A 23,741-nucleotide genomic window follows, 5' to 3' on the forward strand; every position below is an offset into this window, starting at 1 on the left:
CACTGGTGCAATGGGTATATCGCGTGAGAAACTAAGAGCTTTGTAGCAGTGGTGCATAAGTCATTTAATCCGGAAGCATGGTAACTTTTTATTTAAGCTACAAGCATTGTGAACTTCATGTAATGGCATAAAAACGTCAGTGAAATATCTTGCCTCATGGTGAAAGAGTCTTTTCCACCATGTGACGACTGTGTGTGTGTGTGCCTCTTAAACCAAATTATGTGGAGGTAGCGTGGTAGTCGTATTAGACGTGGACGTGAGTTGCTCGCCGCTCACCCTGTCTAGCGCGGCCTGCACCTTGGCCTCGCTGCCGGTGTCCAGAGCAGAGGTGGCCTCGTCCAGCAGCAGGATCTTGGGGCGGCGCACCAGCGCCCTGGCGATGGCGATGCGCTGCTTCTGGCCGCCCGACAGCTGGGCCCCGCGCTCACCCACCAGCGTGTCGTAGCCCTGCGTACAGCAAAGGACCGCGGGAAGATTATGAGTTTAATGTCTCGTTAACAGCCATGACGGAGCACATGCTCGGATCTACAAGAGGATGGGGAAGGATATCAGCAACGTACTTTTTTAAAGGAACCATTCCGACATTTGCCTGGAGCGATTAAGGGAAATCTCGGAAAACTTATATCTGGATAACCGACCAGCGATTTGAACTGTGGTCTTACCGATTGAAAATTCAGTGAGCTAAGCCCTGCGTCACCACGGTCGTTATGTGTATACAGGAGACAGGGTCTGCTGTTTTGGGCAATGAAGAAACGCTTGACGTGCAGAAGTGTCGAATATTCCGTTCTTCCGCGTCAGGGATGTACAGTCTTGTTAAGGGCCGTGAGCGCAAACTCCTCACGGTGGTTACGTAATGGAGGGACGGCGGTTGTCACTGGAACAACCTTTTTTTGACTGTAACGGTTTACATCAACTCCGGTTTAACCTGAGTGATAAAGTCACTCAGAATAACCAGTTTCTGAAATAAACGATTTTCCGCATTTTATTGTTATTATCGCTATAACAAAGACATCGAACAAAAACTGCGTAGTAAATTTCAAGATATGCTAACTAAAATTATTAATTAAAGTAGTCAAATAAAAGAAAAAGTGGTCTATTACTGGATGGAATGACCAGTATATTGCAATCCCCCCCCCGCCCGACATTCTTCCGATGTAAACAACGGCTGTGTTAGGCTGAGTTGCTAGCCGCTTTTGGGATTCACTATGTTGTTTTGGAATAGATATAATATCAAATTATCCAAAGAAAGATACGATTTGGATCTGACCGTAATTTTGCAAGACCTAAGGCGACTGAAATCAAAATGTGGCTAAAGGAAAAAGCAGGAATATTTCCAGATGGTATTGTGGACATTCACTTATCTTTTCTTAAAAATACTGTCCTTCTGATGAGGAAAACTGCAGAAATATGTTGTTTTATTGTAAAGAGGTGTGGCTGCGTCGAAAAGTTCAATAATTCTGATGGAACGAGTAGTGATTTACTGTGCCTTATCTGGCTTGGGTAATCGTAGAGTTTGAGTTTTAGAACTTCTGTTTAAGATCCCTGCTGAGAAAATAAATTATGCTCAGAAAGACTACGGTAGGGTCATATCGAGTACTACGGAAAGGTGGTCGGAACCATGTATGATCCCTGTCCTTAACGGAGCTCGATAAGTAAAAATCGAACTTAGGAAGCACATTCCGTCTTTTATAAATGTAAATAGGTGTGGTGGTCTTGTAAATTTATGATGGACAAGCTCGGACATGCACGTTGTGCAATTCTACTGAACGTATTCGCGCTGAATGTGGCGAGTGTCGCATATTCGTACCGGTGAGGCTCCAAGTCTAATCCATATGACAAGAAGGAAATTGTCAGTCGCTGATGCCACGGCCGCTCGCGATCTTCGTGAACAGGAACTGTCCGGACAGGCGGCAGAATCCGAGACGCAAGGGGACTCGAATAAGAATGAAGAATTTGCTTTCGTGCAGGACAAACAGGTAGTGACCAATTGAACTTCAGGTGAGCAGCGCCTCTTGCATGGCCGATATGGACTGTACTGTGTCGCTATCTGGTTAACGTCAGAGTGAGCAATCGTCGCAGGAACAGGAAACCTCAGACGGACTATCCCATGAGGAGAGTATCCGCGGTAATGTAATCGAACCAGTCATGCCGCTAGTACACAGCGAATAAAGAACAGGACAGGAATTATGTGATTCCGAACGATATGTAACGAAACAAAGGGAAAGGAAAAGAGAGGGATAAGAAGTGACACGACTCAAACCATGGCGAGGAAATGAATACAGCAAATTTGTAGAACATGGACCTGTTTGCACGGGGAGAACTGACACGAGATGATGATGTCACGTCACGCAGGAAGGACTTCGCCATCTCCCAAGAAATGTCCAAAAAGAAGAAACGGAGCGAGTGAAATATACGTATTTCGCTGCACAGCGCAAAACAGGATCGGTACGGTATACGTTACCAGAAACTTAGCACACAAACTTAGTGCAGTCGAAACGATACCTCCAGCCTTTCCCAACCACTTAGCAGTGAAGTGTAGTATCAGATTAGTTAAACATAAAATATACTGGTGTCGTCCTACATGGAAAGTAAACATTAACGTGCTGCATGAAAATGATCTAGATGAACGAATATCCTGTACTAGGCAAGCTTCTCTCCGATTGCGTCACAAATTACCGAATGCTGTAACCTGGTGGACATTATGTACAAAAAGGAAGCTACGATCTGCCTTGAAAGGTTATGGAAGAGAAGGAGCAAGGTGGTTGAAAGATACAATTGAATTTTATTAAACGTGTTTGCAGGAGCTTTACGAATAGCCAAGATGTTTTAATAAATATACGCAACTGGGGGGCCTGGAGATTAAATCGCATGTTACGTCAGTTGTGCAGGAAGAAAACACATCACGCCGACCGCGGTGGTCTCGCGGTTCTAGGCGCGCAGTCCGGAACCGTGCGACTGCTACGGTCGCAGGTTCGAATCCTGCCTCGGGCATGGATGTGTGTGATGTCCTTAGGTTGGTTAGGTTTAAGTAGTTCTAAGTTCTAGGGGACTGATGACCACAGCTGTTAAGTCCCATAGTGCTCAGAGCCATTTGAACCATTTTGAAAACACATCACTCTTCCATTTGATACAACATGAAAAGAACAGGAGAAGGAATTTTATCGAGAGTCTGAGAACAGAAGACAAAGGAGATCTGACGCAACACAAAGATATTTTAACGGAGGCATGTAGGTTTTGCAAGGTTTTATATGCTAACAGTCAGTTTGAACCACGCTTTGTGAGGAAACTGCTGATGAAAAGTGGTCTACAGAATATAATAAACGAAGAAGAAAATAGGAGCTAACAACAGAAATGTCGTGCGATGACGTTTCGGACATCATTAAAAGTGTCCCCGTCGAGAAGGCACTAGGTCCCGACGGATTGCCCTCAGAGTTTTATGCAGCTTTTTGGCACATTATAGGCAACACCTTTATAGAAGTAGTGAATGACGTCCTGAAAGGAAACTGTTCTTCCAGAATTCAAAGAAGGTGTAATTGTCTTGCTTCCTAAAGGAAGAACTACTCCAAGTCAAAGACCTTTCCAAAACGAGACCCATATGTCTTACGAATGCCGATAGTAAAATCGTTGCGCGGGAGGTGAAAGAAAGACGTAGACTAGCCTTGCAAAAGATATATGTCATCACACAGGCCTTCCTGGTCGAAGTATTTTCAAGACACTGAGAGCGCATCGAGATACTACAGCAATATTTTCCAAGATCATAGCAAAAGCAGGACTCCTTTTTATAGATTTTGTCAAAGCTTTCGACAGGGTTACTCACCAGTATTTATTTACTTTGATACAGCATTTGGGTTTTAATGAAAATTACGTGGGCATTTTGAACAACATCGTGAAAGGTATCAAAACTAAAATCTGAATAAATGGACACCACATCCAACCAGTTAGAATTATCAGTGGCGTTCCCATTATCAATGTTACTTTATATAGCTGCATTAGAATCGCTGTTGCAGATTCTTGGTAACGAAGAGGCCATTCAAATATTAGTCACGACTAGAGCCGACAACGCGTAAGCTGATGACATAGGAGTTGTCATACGAAGTAGGGAAGACGTTAAACGTCTCACAGAAACTGTACGCCTTAATTGTAGCGCGACAAGTGCTAAAATAAATGACAAGAAGAGTTCATTCTTCAGCCTCAACTGTTTTAACAGTATACGGTTGTAAAGGATGAAGTTGGTTGACCATCATACGGTATTGGGGGTGACTTTTATCTCAAACGACAACTTTTACGTGGAGGAAAATGGCGAACTATATTCGAGGGCATTAAATGTTAGATTAAATTACGAATCTGAATATTATGCAAAATATTAAAGTAATCAACTGCGCTATTCTGTCCAAAGTAGTGAACGTAGGAGAAGTCCTGTCGATTCCCAAGGCAATAGCAAAAAACCTCACGAGTGAAATTTGTAGATGTATCTGGAAAAGGCACATCTGAAGATGGTGGACTTGGTCTTACTGACATTTATCGCAAAAATATGGCCTTATTAATCGAAGTTTTATGTCAGCAAACACTTCAGCAAAATGAAAATTCTATTCTGAGTACAGTGGGAAGTTCTCAACTATCGTGTGGAACTCCTGTACGGGAGTTTACGGTAAGGAAACCTTTCTATTTAAATTTCGAGGCTCATCACTTAACATTTTCTGTTTTGCTGGAAGTCTTTTCAAAATGAAACTTGCTGATAGTGCACGCCTTTGTGAAGAGTACTTAAGGAAGTTGTAACACGAGCGCTTCATAGTGTACCACAGGACGGTTTGGTGCGGGTTCTGCGTTAAATGAGTGCAGGGTTTATTACCTAAATTCATAAAACAGATTAAAAATGTAAAGCAGTAAACTAATGTTTTCATGCAAGCAGTGAATAAGTTACATCAGACAATTATGCATTTAAAGGAAATTTAGTTTTCATTAGGTTGAAAAGGTTCAAATGGCTCTGAGCACTATGGGACTTAACATCTTAGGTCACCAGTCCCCTAGAACTTAGAACTAGTTAAACCTAACTAACCTAAGGACATCACACACATCCATGCCCGAGGCAGGATTTGAACCTGCGACCGTAGCAGTCGCGCGGTTCCGGACTGAGCGCCTAGAACCTCACGGCCACCACGGCCGGCTTTCATTAGATGACCGGCTGGCCTGCAGGCAAGACGTCACAGACAATTTCCACTAGACCGCTCAGAATGATGTAGAGCGATGCCTTTGCAGCCGCAGGATATCGTTTTAGTTTCAGATTTGCCACTAAATACAAGTTATATACCACTAGATGTTGCATATCTGAAAAGAGAACAATATTTGCCTTTGGCAATACAACAGATTACACATAATCGAATCAGTTAGCTTTAATGACCTTCGCCTCCTTACCATATTGGAACCCGGAGCGGGACTTTTATGTTAAGACGAATGTTAACTACCTAATAACCTTAAATAAATGACAACCTGATTACACAAGGTTCTCTTTCGATAGTGTCGCATACACCTTATACTAAAATTCAGTGTAGAACTCAGCGCTTAACTTAAAATCTGTTAATTTAAAGATGTAAAACAATTACTTTAATTAATAACGGTAAGAAGTATTTTCATAAGATAACTGAGATGCACATAAGGCATCCAGTGAACCTACCAAATACTACAAAAAAATACAATGTGTGACCTAGGGATAACATATACTTCAAAAAAATGGCTCTGAGCACTATGGGACTTAACATCTATGGTCATCAGACCCCTAGAACTTAGAACTACTTAAACCTAACTAACCTAAGGACAGCACACAACACCCAGCCATCACGAGGCAGAGAAAATCCCTGACCCCGCCGGGAATCGAACCCGGGAACCCGGGCGTGGGAAGCGAGAACGCTACCGCACGACCACGCGATGCGGGCTCACATATACTACAGTACTGTCCCTGAACACAAGTACAGGTCAGAATATTCAACCAGTAAATACAATGGACGGTAAGCTTTCCAATGTAGCGGTGCCACTTATACACACACGGCAGGCACCTTATTACCAAATACAGCCACAGTGGCACGTTTTACAGAACCAACTGAATTTCCCTTTAGTAAACTTTGCACTAGACCTACTCTAGTTAACGAGGCCACATGCGTTCGTAGCCGGTCGGAGTGGCTGTGCGTTTCTAGGCGCTACAGTCTGGAGGCGAGCGACCGCTACGGTCGCAGGTTTGAATCCTGCCTCGGGCATGGATGTGTGTGATGTCCTTAGGTTAGTTAGGTTTAAGTAGTTCTAGTTCTAGGCGACTGATGACCTCAGAAGTTAAGTCGCATAGTGCTCAGAGCCATTTGAACCTTTGAAACACGCGTTCGGACACAACAAGAGTTGACGTAAGACTTCTGTCTTACGAAGCACTGCACTGCACTGCACAACCAGTCTGGTCTTATCTGAAACACTTCAGTTAACAGAAATGACATAATTTATGATGGAGTATCGTTTAAGTATGCAAAATTAATTGCCCTTGCAGCAAAGGAGCATTCAGACTCGATTTACACTTGTCGCCGACACATGTAATCCAATCAAGCTGGGCGTTAATCAAAACTGCAATGCCACCATGAAACGGAACACCGAACAGAGTTCATTTCAGACTCAGAGTCCACTGCTGCGCATGTATTTTGGACAAACCAGCCAACCATAGCCAACGATAACAGCGTCCTTGGGTGAGTTCTTTCACTAGCCCGCACCGACTGACTGCCTTACCCGCTGCGGGCCCAGCACTCCGCATCCTCATACACACACACAGCTGGCGCTCCTTCGCGGCAACGACGCACCGATCACCGAGGTGGCACAACGTCATTCACAATTTTGAGTTTTTTGTTTATAAAGTTTTTTGTTTTATGCATATTTCCTCACTATTTACGTTTAATAGTAGTTCTGTAGTAAATATGGACAATTTTATTACGTTTAATGTATACTCTTAAAAATTAGTATTTAGTTTACTGTTCCAAATAGCGGACGTCCATCCTACGTTTCGCCAGGCGCATTTTCTCTTATGTTTCGGCAGATATTTGCACTTCGTTTTTGGAATGTCTAGCTCAAGTCAACCCAAACATATGCTATACGATATTGCTGTGCCTGTGCTGTTAGCAAGTACTGTGCAATGTTCCTTCGAAAATGCATGCAATTTTGGGTTGGCCGTGAAACGTGCTCCGCTACCGCTCGCGGTAAGTGGGAAATCCGGTTTGAGGCCCGGTCCGGCATAAATTTTCATTATCATCATTCCGTTATACAGATGACGTTTGTCGGTATTCGCAACTACGAATACATTTCATGCAAACAATTACTGGTCATCAAGTCTTTAATGCGACACACAGTATCCTAGGAAAGCGCCGGTTTGTATCCCGTTACATACAAAATGATTTTAAAGCTCAGTTTTACGTGCCAATTCTATAGAGTGGTCTGAAATTAGCCTAGTGCGATAATTATTTTCTCCAAATGTGTTACCAGGGAGAGTAAAGCTGGAAGAATAACGAGTACTGCAGCAGCGACAGCACCACCCTGGCCCGCGCCGACTGCTTCCACCGTGCAGCAGCGCTGCTCAGTCACTGCTGGAGTATCGGTTATTCTTGGTGCTTTACTCTCCCTGTTAATATACTTCAGTAAAACAAATATCGCACTAGACTAATTTCAGATCACAGTATCGAATGTGCACGTAAAACTCCGCATTAAATATCGTTTCGTCTGTTGTTGTTGTGGTCTTCAGTCCTGAGACTGGTTTGATGCAGCTCTCCATGCTACTCTATCCTGTGCAAGCTTCTTCATCTCCCAGTACCTACTGAAACCTACATCCTTCTGAATCTGCTTAGTGTATCCATCTCTTGGTCTTCCTCTACGATTTTTACGCTCCACGCTGCCCTCAAATACTAAATTGGTGATCCTTCGATGTCTCACAACATGTCCTACCAACCGATTCCTTCTTCTAGTGAAGTTGTGCCACAAGATCCTCTTCTCCCCAATTCTATTCAATACCTCCTCATTAGTTATGTAATCTACCCGTCTAATCTTCAGCATTCTTCAGTAGCACCACATTTCGAAAGCTTCTTTTCTCTTCTTGCCCAAACTATTTATCGTCCATGTTTCACTTCCATACATGGCTACGCTTCATACAAATACTTTCAGAAACGACTTCCTGACACTTAAATCTATACTCGATGTTAACAAATTTCTCTTCTTCAGAAACGATTTTCTTGCCATTGCCAGTCTACATTTTATATCCTCTCTACTTCGACCATCATCAGTTATTTTGCTCCCCAAATAGCAAAACTTCCTTACTACTTTAAGTGTCTCATTTCCTAATCTAATTCCCATAGCATCACCCGACTTAATTAGACTACATTCCATTATCCTCGTTTTGCTTTTGTTGATGTTCATCTTATACCCTCCGTTCAAGACACTGTCCATTCCGTTCAACTGCTCTTCCAAGTCCTTTGTTGTCTCTGACAGAATTACAATGTCATCGGCGAACCTCAAAGTTTTTATTTCTTCTCCATGGATTTTAATACCTACTCCGAACTTTTCTTTCGTTTCCTTTACCGCTTGCTCAATATGCAGATTGAATAGCATCGGGGATAGGCTACAACCCTGTCTCACTCCCTTCCCAACCACTGCTTCCCTTTCATAGCCCTCGACTCTTGTAACTGCCATCTGCTTTCTGTACAAATTGTAAATAGCCTTTCACTCCCTGTATTTTACCCCTGCCACCTTCAGAATTTGAAAGAGAGTATTCCAGTCAACATTGTCAAAAGCTTTCGCTAAGTCTGCAAATGCTAGAAACGTAGGTTTGCTTTTCCTTAATCTTTCTTCTAAGATAAGTCGTAGGGTCAGTATTGCCTCACGTGTTCCAACATTTCTACGGAATCCAAACTGATCTTCCCCGAGGTCAGCTTCTACCAGTTTTTCCATTCGTCTGTAAAGAATTCGCGTTAGTATTTTGCAGCTGTGACTTATTAAACTGATAGTTCGGTAATTTTCACATCTGTCAACACCTGCTTTCTTTGGGATTGGAATTATTATATTCTTCTTGAAGTCTGAGGGAATTTCGCCTGTCTCATACATCTTGGTCACCAGATGGTAGAGTTTTGTCAGGACTGGCTCTCCCAAGGCTGTCAGTAGTTCTAATGGAATGTTGTCTACTACCGGGGCCTTGTCTCGACTTAGGTCTTTCAGTGCTCTGTCAAACTCTTCACTCAGTATCATATCTCCCATTTCATCTTTATGTACCTACTCTTCCATTTCCATAATATTGTCCTCAAGAACATCGGCCCTGTATAGGCCCTCTATATACTCCTTCCACCTTTCTGCTTTCCCTTCTTTGCTTAGAACTGGGTTTCCATCTGAGCTCTTGATGTTCATACAAGTGGTTCTCTTATCTCCAAAGGTCTCTTTAATTTTCCTGTGGGCAGTATCTATCTTACCCCTCGTGAGATAAGCCTTTACATCCTTACATTTGTCCTCTAGCCATCCCTGATTAGCCATTTTGCACTTCTTGTCGATCTCATTTTCGAGACGTTTGTATTCCTTTTTGCTTGCTTCACTTGCTGCATTTTTGTATTTTCTCCTTTCATCAGTTAAATTCAGTATCTCTTCTTTTACCGAAGGATTTCTACTAGCCCTCGTCTTTTCACTTACTTGATCCTCTGCTGCCTTCACTATTTCATTCCTCAAAGCTACTCATTCTTCTTCTACTGTATTTCTTTCCCCCATTCCTGTCGATTGTTCCCTTATGCTCTCCCTTATGCTTATCCAGGTCCCATCTCCTTAAATTCCCACCATCTATAACGGGAAATTATGCGACGTTCTCCGTGACACTGGGCGACCCATGAAAGACATGATGAGCAATATTCCTTTGGGCTTGCAAAATCGAAATTGCAAATATCTGGAGGTACGGTAAAATGTTATCCGTGTACAAAGCGTTTTCCTATCTACTGTTCGCTGAATGAATTTGGAAGTTTCTTCTGAATGTGTAGGTATTATTAACTACAAATCTCGTGGAGTATATGTACAGGAATGGCAGAGTTAGAATCCTGATACGCCAGAGCGCCAATCTCTGCGAAGTTCGTGAACTGACATCGCATGTCTGTCTAACTGCCCCTTTCTGGGCTAAGATTATTCTTCGTGACAACACAGACTTACCTCTGTATAGAGTCTTTGCGGATAATAGATGATTCTGTTACACAACCTTATCCCACAGTGGCCTCTAAAAACGACAAATGTACAGGCAAAGAGCCACCTCCTGTAAGGAAGTGCAGTCTTTACTCCTGTAATACTTATCTGAACGATGATTGACCTAGAAAATCCTTGCTGCAGGTACCTGTACATAAGTTATACTCTATTTTCTGTCTACAGTTAACGCCCCTTTCCAGGTCGCTGCATCTCTAGAAAACCAGATCAGTACTAATAGCTAAGAGCAATCGAGGCCGAAGTCAAACAAATTAGAGCAAATGAGTCTGCGTAGTAAAAACACGTTATATTGTCACACTCTGTACCTTTGTTCAAAACATACACTATGTTGCCATTAAATCTACGATGCAACACAAGGCTTCCACCAAGCATTAATGTACATGTGGGCCAAAACTCAACCACAGTCTTCTAGTGATTTTTCATCAGCCATTCTAAAGAAATCCCGCCCCTGACTTCTCACTACTTCCCGCTTGGATAATATCTCCACTTATCTCAATACCATGAATCACATCACGAAATTGTAGAAGTGCTGTGCGTCCCTCTCAATTTCACAGCCGGTCGGTGTGGCCGAGCGGTTTTAGGCGCCTCAGTCTGGAACCGCGCGACCGCTACGGTCGCAGGTTCGAATCCTGCTTCGGGCATGGATGTGTGTGATGTCCTTACGTTAGTTAGGTTTAAGTAGTTCTAAGTTATAGGGGACTGATGACCTCAGATGTTAAGTTCCATAGTGCTCAGAGCCATTTGAACCATCTCAATTTCGCAACATAAAGTTCGACATCCAAATCTTTGGTTTCTCTTGTCCAGAAGTGCTCCTAAAAATTCTTCAGTGTTCAACGTTTGAGCTAATCTAAGCCGTGGTTCTGGAGTGAACAATCTGAGTAGGGTTGGCCCACCTTCTGCCAAGTAAACTTCTCTCATTGACTTTTCTTAGCACTACGTACCTTCTAAAGTCTTGAAAAAATTCGCTGTTGTCATGAAAAACTTGTGATCTCAAGGCAAGACCAGAAATTCCTGTGAAGATATTGTTCTGTCGTTGGGGTTTTTAAAGCCAACCTATACTTGACTATGGGGGTACCAGATGGACTTGATGCACTTCCGACAGATGAGCCGTGAATTTCAACTTTAGGTGCAACTCTCACACTACATACTTAAATTGCGTACAATAACCAGTGAATTAACTCGATTTCAGAAACTAACTACTGCGAAAGCTCATTCCACAAGGCCCAAAACATCTGAAGTCTGGGACGGATCATTGCATAACAAATACGCTTTCTTGAAGACAGTGATTAGAACAAGACCACTCGAAAAATAATGAGGCAGAGAGAAAGAGAGGGAACAATTCTGGGAACTATTGTGTCCCCAGTACTGTAAAAATGTGGAAATACAGAAGGCGCTGCAACTTAAAACTCCACGTTAAGACAGTAAGGATCTTGTCTAGTCACGAGAAAAAATGAGCATCTTTTGTAGTCATGTGACACGATTTTTTCCAACGAATAGACCAACCTCATATTTAAGTTCTTGCGAAAGAAAAAAATAACTGCTATAAAATATTCTTGGTTTCTGTCACCACGTCCAATCGCAAAGAATCGGGGAATTTTCGTAATGCATATATTCTACTTCCCAGAAGATGAAAGGCGAGCATATGTCTGACGAACCGTCCCAGATTCTCGCCGGCTGGAGTGGCCGAGCGGTTCTAGGCGCTTCAGTTTGGAACCGCGCGACCCCTACGGTAGCAGGTTCGAATCCTGCCTCGGGCGTGGATGTGTGTGATGTCCTTAGGTTAGTTAGGTTTAAGTAGTTGTAAGTTCTAGGGGACTGATGACGTCAGATGTTAAGTCCCACAATACTTAGAGCCATTTGAATCATTTGATCCAGAGTCTCTGCGAAATGAAGCGGAAGCAACCCTACCAGTAAAATAATGTCAATAGAAGCAGAGAACGGCTCAAGTAACACAAGCAGAACAGACATAAAGTGAGCAGTTGGCTTCCACAAACAAGGTGAAAATATTGTGCTAGTAAATAAAACGAAAATATTCCCCAGGAATTAGATACCATTGTACTAGGAAGAGATCAAGCGTATTTCGAAGTCGGTAGGTCCATTTGGAAGAAAAGTAATGGCAAATGCTTATTCCCAGTGCAGAAACACGAATTATCCCTGAGCGAGCTCGTAGTGACATTTCACAGAACAAAGTTTGTTTTTTGACCTTCTAATATGTGAACTGCTGTTAACATGCCTGCACGATAACGTAAAGCACTCTTTACCAGCGATATCAGCGTCGTTTGAAGATAAATGGTTAATTGCTTAGTGTATGGTGACAACTGTTAGCGTTGCATCCAATTTTCTTTGCACGTAAGTGACCACTGATTAAGGTACCAGAAGACATTCCCTTTAGGTGTAAATATGTATTAGGATTTGGATAGTTACAATAGAGGAAAAACAAAATTTACACGCCTAAACAAGTGACGTAGAATCACCGTATGCGGTTGTTTGCCTCTAATGCCTTGGTGCACGCTAAGGTGTTGAAGTTTAGTGTCAGTAGGACGATACAAGACGGCTTAGACAAAAATATCCAGTTGGTGTGTTGAATGTGGAAAAATGTAAGTTAATGCAGTTGAGTAGGAAGACCAAACCTCTAATGTTTGGATACAGTATTACTAGTGTCCTGACTGACACAGTCAAGTCGCTTAAATATCTAGGCATAACGCTGCAAAGCAATATGAGGTGGAGCGAGCATCTGATAACTGTGGTAAGGAAGGCGAAAGGTCGACTACGGTTTATTGGGAGAATTTTAGGAAAGAGTGATTCACCTATAAAGAAGACCGCACATAGGACGCTGGTGCGACATATTCTTCAGTACTGCTCGAGTATTTTAGATCCTTTCCAGATAGGATTGAAGAAAGGCATCGAAACAATTCAGAGGCGGGCTGCTAGATTTGTTACCGGTAGGTTCGAACAACTCGTCAGTGTTACGGAGATGCTTCGGGAACTGAAATGGGATCCCTGAAGGAAGGTGACGTCCTTTTGGAGAAATACTACTGAAAAAATGTGAGAACCGGCATTTGATGCGGACTGCTGAACGATTCTACTACCGCCAACATACATTACGCTTGAGGACCACGAAGATAAGATACGAGAAATTAGGGCTCATACGGAGGCATACTCCGTCGCTCAATATGCGAGTGGAACAGGGAAGGAAATGACTAATAGTGGTACAGAGTACCCTCCACCACACACCGTACGGTGGCTTGCGTAGTATCTGTGTAGATGTAGATGTACTGAGCGTGAAAAATTGTTAGAAATGTTGTGTAGTTTTTTCAAATATCATGCTGCGGAAGGAAATATTTAGGACGCGATTTTTCGTGTGATTAGCTTAGTGTCGTACAATACCTGACAAATAAGGAAGCGGCGAGGAAACGAAAAGAAAGCTCTTGAGTTTGGAGAGCACGTAATTACAAAATCAAGTCTCATTGACAAAGGACCTGCTAGCATGAAGTTGTACCTCCTCTGCCTGGATGCATGCACTAATTAGATTAAGAAGCATCCCATAAAGTCGATGAATCCCCTCCTGAGACAAACTGGCCCACAACCATTGTAGCTGGTATCTGATATCCGGGATACTGGCACTGTGACGAAAATCACGTCCGAGCAAGTCCCACACGTGTTCTATTGGAGAAAGATCTAGGAATATTGCTGGACACTGGAGTACATCAACATCGGGTAGACAGATAATAGAGACATTTGTACGGGCGTTGCCCTGTTAAAAAATAGCATCACAATAATGTAGCACGAGAGATAATAATGAAACCGCATGATCTCTGTGAAGTATCATTGTGCTCTCTGAGTTCCCTTAATCATACTGGCAGTGACGTGTAGTCACGACTGGTGGCTCTCCGTGTCTGCCCGAAACAATGGAAGAATCGGACCTCTCCCCAGGTCAACGCCTTACTCTATGACATCCTTGGTAACACGGAACCATGATTCATCGCTGAACACAATGTGACGCCATTCATCAGCATTTCGTGCTTCCCGGTCAGGTCACCATTCTAGACGCAACCGTTCGTGTTTCGGTGTTACCGGTGGTCTACGCGTTACATGATAATTTCCTAGTCCGCCTGCTGATAGTCTCCGACTAATGGTGCGGGAGGGCATTGGGTGTTACAGGGACTCCATTACTTGTTCTCATATAGCAGGCACATATGTGAACAAGTTACGATTGCTTGGTGCGCAGTACGTCGATTATCTTATGCGGGGGACACACGTGGACGACTTTGGTCTTGGCGACCAGTATATGTGTCGTTACGTTTCCATGCAATCTTAGATCGCGCGGCTGTCACATCTGAAAGCCCCGCATATTTGTATATACTGCACGATTTGATCGCCCGGCCAAATGGAGACCCGCACGGAGGCTCCTTTCACACTCTGTCACGCGTTGATAAAAGTTCTTGAATATTAATAAAACACTTCAGCTGTATTTAGGCCTTTTTTTAAAATCACTATCGGTTTCATGACACTAAATGTCTTTCCTTATAAAGCTGTCTTACAAGACTACGTGGCAGCTTTATGGCCTACACCAGACCTGGTAACAACACTAAACAGCAACAACACTTATGCGCCCTGCTGTCCGCTGTACTTGTCAAGGAAATTTGCAACTCTAATCATTTACATTCCCTCCGATGGTGTGTACGTGTGCGATGACACCCGAACATGTCTTCTGGGTGCTTCACTTTCTTTTTCTCTCAGGTTGTGTTGTTTGGAGCTACTGGATGGTCCTTTCGAAGAGTTGACCAAGAATAGTACATGAGGTGTAACTCGTGAATCGTGTCGTTGTCTCTTGCTATTTCTCCTTCCAGATTATGAAACCCGCCATCGATGGTGCAATGAGAGATGCAACTGAGGAAACTGACGACGCGGAGTTATTAATCACAAAAAAATTCTGCTTTGATATGGTGCTGATCGTTTGCGAATATGATGACAGCTTGGGAAAAAGGCCACTATATAAGTGAGCTGTGCACTCTCATGGACGACCACTTCAGGATTCGAGCTGTGGGGAACTACGTCTCTTCAAAAGTACCGAGGTAAAACTCGTAAATTTATAGTTAATTACTTTTCACGTGGAACTGTTGTCTGTGCTGTGGACAGGCGAAGAAGTGGCTGGTGAGGGGGAGGGGGTTGTGTATTACGTAAAGAAAATATGGACTGATGAAAAATGTCGCAACATCAAAAAATAATTCATGTAGAGTAATGAAATTTCGGAAATATATTTGTTTTCGAAGTGTATGTTAGTGATTAACATTGCGACATCACAGTTTAATGTAAGTGCGAGCAAGCTATTGCAAATGTGAAATGCTGGTTCATTAATAACAGTTGTAGCCCCCAGAATGTCGAATGCAAGCATGCAAGCTTACTTGCATCGTGTTGAACAGGGGCCGGATGTCAGTTGCAATACAGCGACGGTTAATGTTTGTTGTGGATGATTCTGGAGTTGTAATCCGATGTCCCATATGTGCTCGATTGAAGACGGATCTGGTGATCGAGCAGGCTAAGGCAACATGTCCACACTCTGTAGAGCATGTTGGGTTACAACAACGGTGTGTGGGCGAGCTTTATTCTGTTGGAAAACACCATCTGTAATGCTGTTCATGAGAGGCAGCACAACAGGTCGAACCACCAGATTTACGTACAATTCTGAAGTCAAGGTGGTGGGATAACCACGGGAGTGCTCTTGCTGTCGTATGAAATCGCACCCCGGACCACAAGGCCAGGTATAGATCCAATGTGTCTAACTCGCAGACTGTTTGGTTGTAGGCACTCAACTGGCCCGTTTCTAACCAACACACCACCATCATTGGCACCGAATCCGGACCAGTTTTCATCTTAGAACGCAAGAGACCCCCATACCGCCCCCCAATGAGCTCTCGCTTGAAATCATTGACATTGCAAACGGCTGTGGTTTGGGGTCAGTGGAATGGATGCAATAGGGCGTCTGGCTCGGAGCTGTCCTTGAAGTAACAGTTCATTGTGTCACTGTGGTGCCAACTGCTGTTCAAATTGCTACTGCAGATGCAGTACGATGCGCCTGAGCCATACGCCGAACACGATGGTCTTCCCTCTCGATAGTCCACATAACCCTATGGAACCTGCTCTTCTTGGGATAGTGCATTGCCGTGATCACCGCTGCCAACGATGATATATAGTGGCTATCTTCCTGTCAAGCCTTTCTGCAGTATCGTAGAAGAAACATCTGGTTTCTCGTAGTCATATCGCACGACCTCGTTCAAACTCAGTGAGGTGCTGAGAACGGCGGAACACCGGAAGCAGCTACTAGGGTAGCAGAGTACGTGTGGCGTGCACACGGGGGTTTTTTAGGTTAGAGGGACCCCCCCTTGGGCGAAACGATAAAATACCTGACGGCTTACCAGAGAGAACATCAGCATCGTTGATAAAGAACGTCCGTCCTCAGAGACCAAAAACAGGAAAAGTTAACGTAATATTGGTAAACTGCAGGAGTATCCAGGGCAAGGTTCCTGAATTAGTATCGCTTATTGAAGGAAATAGTGCGCATATAGTATTAGGAACGGAAAGTTGGTTAAAACCGGAAGTGAACAGTAACGAAATCCTAGACACAGAATGGAATATATACCGCAAGGATAGGATAAACGCCAATGGTGGAGGAGTATTTATAGCAGTAAAGAATTCAATAATATCCAGTGAAGTTACTAGCGAATGCGAATGTGAAATAATCTGGGTTAAGTTAAGTATCAAAGGTGGGTCAGATATGATAGTCGGATGCTTCTATAGACCACCTGCATCAGCAGCCGTAGTAGTTGAGCGCCTCAGAGAGAACCTGCAGAACGTCGTGAAGAAGTTTCGTGATCATACTATTGTAATAGGGGGAGACTTCAATCTACCAGGTATAGAATGGGATAGTCACACAATCAGAACTGGAGCCAAGGACAGAGACTCTTGTGACATTATCCTGACTGCCTTGTCCGAGAATTACTTCGAGCAGATAGTTAGAGAACCAACTCGTGAAGCTAACGTTTTAGACCTCATAGCAACAAATAGACCGGAACTTTTCGACTCCGTGAATGTAGAAGAGGGTATCAGTGATCATAAGTCAGTGGTTGCAACAATGACTACAAGTGTAATAAGAAATGCCAAGAAAGGAAGGAAAATATATTTGCTTAACAAGAGTGATAGGGCACAAATCGCAGAATATCTGAGTGACCACCATCAAACGTTCATTTCTGAGGAAGAGGATGTGGAACAAAAATGGAAAAAATTCAGAAACATCGTCCAGTACGCCTTAGATAAGTTCGTACCGACTAAGGTCCAAAGCGAGGGGAAAGATCCACCGTGGTATAACAATCATGTACGAAAGGTACTACGGAAACAAAGAAAGCTTCATCATAGGTTTAAGAGTAGTCGAATCATAGCTGATAAGGAAAAGCTGAACGAAGCGAAAAAGAGCGTAAAGAGAGCAATGAGAGAAGCATTCAACGAATTCGAACATAAAACATTGGCAAACAATCTAAACAAGAACCCTAAAAAGTTTTGGTCATATGTAAAATCGGTAAGCGGATCTAAATCCCCTATTCAGTCACTCGTTGACCACGATGGCACCGAAACAGAGGACGACCGAAGAAAGGCAGAAATACTGAATTCAGTGTTCCGAAACTGTTTCACTGCGGAAAATCGTAACACGGTCCCTGACTTCAGCCGTCGCACGGACGCCAAAATGGAAAATATTGAAATAAACGATATCGGAATTGAAAAACAACTGCTATCACTTAGTAGCGGAAAAGCATCCGGACCAGACGAGATACCCGTAAGATTCTACAGTGATTATGCTAAAGAACTTGCCCCCTTTCTATCAGCAATTTATCGTAGATCTCTGGAAGAACGTAAAGTACCTAGCGACTGGAAGAAAGCGCAGGTCGTTCCCATTTTCAAGAAGGGTCATAAATCAGATGCGAATAATTATAGGCCTATTTCGCTTACGTCAATCTGTTGTAGAATAATGGAACATGTTTTATGTTCTCGTATTATGACGTTCTTAGATAATACAAATCTCCTTCATCATAACCAACATGGATTCCGCAAACAGAGATCATGTGAAACTCAGCTCGCCCTATTTGTCCAAGAAATTCACAGTGCCATAGACACTGGCGAGCAGATTGATGCCGTATTCCTGGACTTCAGGAAGGCATTTGATACGGTTCCGCACTTACGTTTAGTGAAAAAAATACGAGCTTACGGAATATCGGACCAGGTTTGTGACTGGATTCAGGATTTCCTAGAAGAAAGAACACAACATGTCATTCTTAACGGTTCAAAATCTGCAGATGTAGAGGTAATTTCGGGAGTACCGCAAGGAAGCGTGATAGGACCTTTATTGTTTACAATATACATAAATGACTTAGTTGACAACATCGGTAGCTCCGTGAGGCTATTTGCAGATGACACGGTTGTCTACAAGAAAGTAGCAACATCAGAAGACTCGTACGTACTCCAGGAAGACCTGCAGAGGATTAATGAATGGTGCGACAGCTGGCAGCTTTCCCTAAACGTAGATAAATGTAATATAATGCGCATACATAGGGGCAGAAATCCATTCCAGTACGATTATGCCATAGGTGGTAAATCATTGGAAGCGGTAACGACCGTAAAATACTTAGGAGTTACTATCTGGAGCGATCTGAAGTGGAATGATCACATAAAACAAATAGTGGGAAAAGCAGGCGCCAGGTTGAGATTCATAGGAAGAATTCTAAGAAAATGTGACTCATCGACGAAAGAAGTAGCTTACAAAACGCTTGTTCGTCCGATTCTTGAGTATTGCTCATCAGTATGGGACCCTTACCAGGTTGGATTAATAGAAGAGATAGACATGATCCAGCGAAAAGCAGCGCGATTCGTCATGGGGACATTTAGTCAGCGCGAGAGCGTTACGGAGATGCTGAACAAGCTCCAGTGGCGGACACTTCAAGAAAGGCGTTACGCAATACGGAGAGGTTTATTATCGAAATTACGAGAGAGCACATTCCGGGAAGAGATGGGCAACATATTACTACCGCCCACATATATCTCGCGTAATGATCACAACGAAAAGATCCGAGAAATTAGAGCAAATACGGAGACTTACAAGCAGTCGTTCTTCCCACGCACAATTCGTGAATGGAACAGGGAAGGGGGGATCAGATAGTGGTACAATAAGTACCCTCCGCCACACACCGTAAGGTGGCTCGCGGAGTATAGATGTAGATGTAGATGTATCGCCTTAAAGCTATTCTTAACTACATCAACTTATCACGTCCAGTTCCAAAGTTAGCTAACGCTCACGACGTACAGCGGGTATTTAAAGTAAACCTGATTCACATCCACATAGTGGCGCCACTAGTGCCACTCCTATGCGACTGGCGCGAATTTTGAATAAACATAATGTTTCGTTTATGTCCCACAATTCCTCCTTGGTGCTGCCATTTTTTTTCTGCCAGTGTAAATCGTGGACAGTGAGGGATACTAAAGGAGTAAAACATGAATTTAAACGCTATTCTGTTTCAGACACTTACATTTTCTCCTTTTACTCGTTTCAATGGCCCACTGCTGATTGTGGTTGTCGGCGCCAAATGCTGGAATTTGCACGCCAATACTGCAACTGGACTTCCACTGAGTGGCGACACGTGTCTTTCTCAAACGAATAGCGTTTTATTCTTCATCGATCAGATGGCTGTTTGCGTGTCAACGCAAATACTCTGCAACCATCGTCGTAAGGGCCCAGGCCGGAGTAGGGATAATGTTTTCGTGACATTCACTGGGGGGGGACTCATCATTCTGGATGGCGCAGTGGATCAACAGAAGTTTACATCTATCCGTGGGGACCATGTCCACCCCTACAAGCAGTTCTTTTCCTTTCGGCGCGATGACATTTACCAGCAGGACAATGTAACGTGCGTAGTTCGAAGAGCACCAGGACGAGTTTACCGTACTCCCGTGGCCACCAGACTCGCCGTATTTAAACCCAACCGAAAATGTATGTGATCACCGCGATCGAGCTGCTCGCGCCGTGGATCCTGAACCTGGAAACCTACCGCAGATGGCCACGGTACTGGAGTCGACACGTCTCCACATTCCTGTCGATACCTTCCAGAACCTCATTCACTCCTTTCTTGCACGTCTGGCATAGGTCTGCATTGCAAAAGGTGGGAATTCAGGCTTTCCAGAGGTGTTCACATTAATGAGACTGGACAGTGTATGCGGGAGGACGTTGAAAGGTGGCTACACTGAGCCACAGCGCCAGAGATCGCTAGAGAGCATTGTTCGCCCGCCTCCACTGGCAGAGTGATTATTGAGATGTCGTAGTAGTCAGTGCTTGTCGAGGACTCGTGGTAGTCAGTTCGTGTTCAGATGTGCTAGTAGGGAGTGCTTGCTGAGATGTGATACTGTAAAGTTCTTGTTGAGATGTGGTAATAGCGAGTCGGTGTGGAGAGATATTGTAATGATTAGAGTGATTTTGGTCAATATATGAAGGTAACGAAACTTGATTTATTTTTCATTATTTCCATGTTTTAAATAATGCGTCATTACAGGTTCAGTCAACAAAGCATCTGGCTTGTGTTCTTGGATTAGAGTGTAATTGTGGTTCTCTTGAGTAATTATGGTATTTGTATTTTCTTTAATTAATTCAGTATAAATGTTATTTAAAAAATTCTTGTGTTATTGAAGAAGAACCGTGCCAGATGGGTACGTTGAGTCATACTTCCACATACAGAACAGTTACTCTTGTGCTTGTTGTTGCGTTGGTTTTATAGTTGCTGGGGACTTAATTAATTAATTGTGTTAATGAAAATTTCCATTTCATTCTTTGTTATTGTTCTAAGCAGTCAGATTGCGTAATAATAATAGTCGGGGCCAACCGTTACGAGACTTCGTAATCGGACAGACAGCTACTAAAGCAGAAATTAAAATTATTTGCATTCAATATTTTTATTAAGCCCCCATGCACGTGGCGACCGCTGCTTCGGATCGTCCCTTGGAATTCTTCTGATTGTAAAAATAGTAGACAGTAGTATTGTTGTAGTAATTTGTAGTTTAGTAATTGTAGTCTATAGTGCATGTGTAGATTTGGTAATTGGCATTCTTCTGATGGTATTTTTCAAAATTTAATATTGGTTGTCTTGTCTATGGGTTTGACAAATTAGTGCAATTATTTCAATTGTTCGTTAATCGTGTTTGAAGGAAGCGTTTCGTGTGAATGGTATTGTTGGTGATAACGTGTTATATTCTCTGTAATTTTCGTACTGTGACGAGTTTTGTATGTTTTGTAAATGATTACGCGATCGATGAAAAAGGCAAAAATGATGGATAGTCACAATGACGAAATTGTTGACATGGCGAACTCGCCAACACAGGACAACAGTACGATAAATAATGAAGTTGAAAACAATTTAATAAGCAGGGAAAATAGTCCAGAACCCTTTCAAAATTTTTCTCAATCAGAAAATTCAGAGAATACGAGATTACCGATAGAAGATTCTGGAATAGTATCGAACACAGATAGCTTTACAGCTATGACGAAGGAAACTGGTTTTGCGGGAAATGTTAGGGGCGAAAAGAATTTCGAACCGGCTATTATGGAGCAGTTGTTGGGTGCAATATTAAATATGGGATCACAGTTACGATCTGAAATTAAAACTGATATAGCATCTGAATTAAAAACAGTGGCAACACGTTTAGAAACAGATATGGGAACAATGGAATCACGGTTAGACTCACAAATAGGAACAATTAGAACTGAGATGGGAACAATGGAAACACGGTTAGATTCACGAATAGGGACATGTTTCAAAAACATGAAAGATGAATTAAAGAAAGAAATCAGAGAAGAAGTACAACCGATTTTGAATTCTCACAATAATAGATTAATTGCAGTAGAGATTAGACAAAGGGAACAGGATAGAGAACAGGAAGAAAGAGATCGCGTGATAGTACAAAAATTTTCAGAGTTAAATTTACAACGTGCACACGATAAGGAAGAGATATTTGAGAGAATCGAGGAATCCGTACCAAATGACAGATTAAATAACCTAACACAACAATATGAACAGTTAACTACCAAATGTGTCAACACTGAAACCCGAGTCGCGACACTTACGGAAGACGTAAATAAACAGAAAGAACAATTAGGTGACTTATCGGAAAGAGTTGAGGAGATTTCAGATAAATTGACAAATCTTAGTTTACATGGGGACAGAGATTCAGATGATACAGCTCCATTACCATTTGCAGAAACCGAAGAGTACCAGAACATAAATAAGCATGTTGAAAATCAGGGAAAATTTAATGAACGCGTTAAAAGGGAAGTTGAGGCATTACGAAAGCAAGTCAAACAAATTGAAGGCGAAATCGTAGGAAAAGACAGCAGAAGAAATTTAGAATCACAGATAGCAGAGGGGTTTGAAGAAAGTAATTTATTTCATTTACGGGACGCAACAAGAGAGCGCCAGGCGCGCGAACTTGACAATAATCGACATTCAAACTGGGACAGACGCGGTAGGTCTTTGTCGCCACGAGGCGAAAACTTTGACTATAAACACTTTTTGACTGTTCGGAAATTTAAGATCTTTTGTAATTCTAGGAATGACATACGTCCATGTGCATGGTTAGATCAATTTACGTACGCACTTCCGCCAAATTTGCCATTAATTCACAAACTGAAAATTATGTGCAGCTATTAATGTCCTCAGGGGATTCACTATACTAAGTGAATATGTGCCGTAGCGATCATAGGGCCCCGAGCTGTAGTGGTGCTATTTCCCTTTTAGTTTTCTGCACCGCTGCTTACTCTTTCACTATTCTTTCCATCTATAAAAACAACTCTTCTACTATCAATCTATCTAGACAGTAGGTAAAGAATAACCAGATTTGACTATTTTACCCAAAAGTGACTTTGGAAATTACCGTTTGGACTTACTATATTTTCTGCAGCATTCATTCGTAGTTTAAATGAAATTTTACCTGTTTATCTTCGTGACAATATTACTTCATATGTTGACGATATTCTTATTGCTAAACGTTCTTGGAGTGAGCACAACAAAACTTTGGATTCTTTATTACGTATTTTTGCACGAGTTGGCATTACAGTGAACTTGGAAAAATCAGAATTTGGTCGTTCTCAGGTGAAATTTCTCGGTCACATTATTTCTACAGACGGTATTCTTCCTGATCCAGAGAAATTAGACGCTATTCGTAATTATGCTGTTCCCACCACAAAACGTGATGTTCGTAGTTTCCTTGGTGTCTGTAATTCTCTTAGACGCCTTGTTAGATTGGATGATTTGGCCACACCTCGTTTACACATTTCTGTTATGCGCACTTTAGTTCCAGAAAATGCTTTCGTAAATTACGAGAAAATTGTTACTTCAGTAATATGGAAAAACGTATTCGATCTGTTCTTGCCAAATGCAAATTATGTTAATAGGCTAAGCCGCCAACTGTTTCTT

General features: G+C 42.6%; 1 protein-coding gene across 1 annotated transcript in view; it reads right to left on the reverse strand.

The window, feature by feature from the left end:
- LOC126252542 (ATP-dependent translocase ABCB1-like) overlaps nucleotides 1-23,741 on the reverse strand; it is a 152,477-nt gene that overhangs the window by 77,376 nt on the left and 51,360 nt on the right. The window contains exon 8 of the mRNA XM_049953439.1: nucleotides 277-447. Coding sequence (XP_049809396.1) covers nucleotides 277-447 — 171 coding nt within the window. The remainder of the gene's footprint in view (nucleotides 1-276; nucleotides 448-23,741) is intronic.

Source organism: Schistocerca nitens, chromosome 4 (genome assembly GCF_023898315.1).
Source record: "Schistocerca nitens isolate TAMUIC-IGC-003100 chromosome 4, iqSchNite1.1, whole genome shotgun sequence".
Classification (NCBI taxonomy): domain Eukaryota; kingdom Metazoa; phylum Arthropoda; class Insecta; order Orthoptera; family Acrididae; genus Schistocerca; species Schistocerca nitens.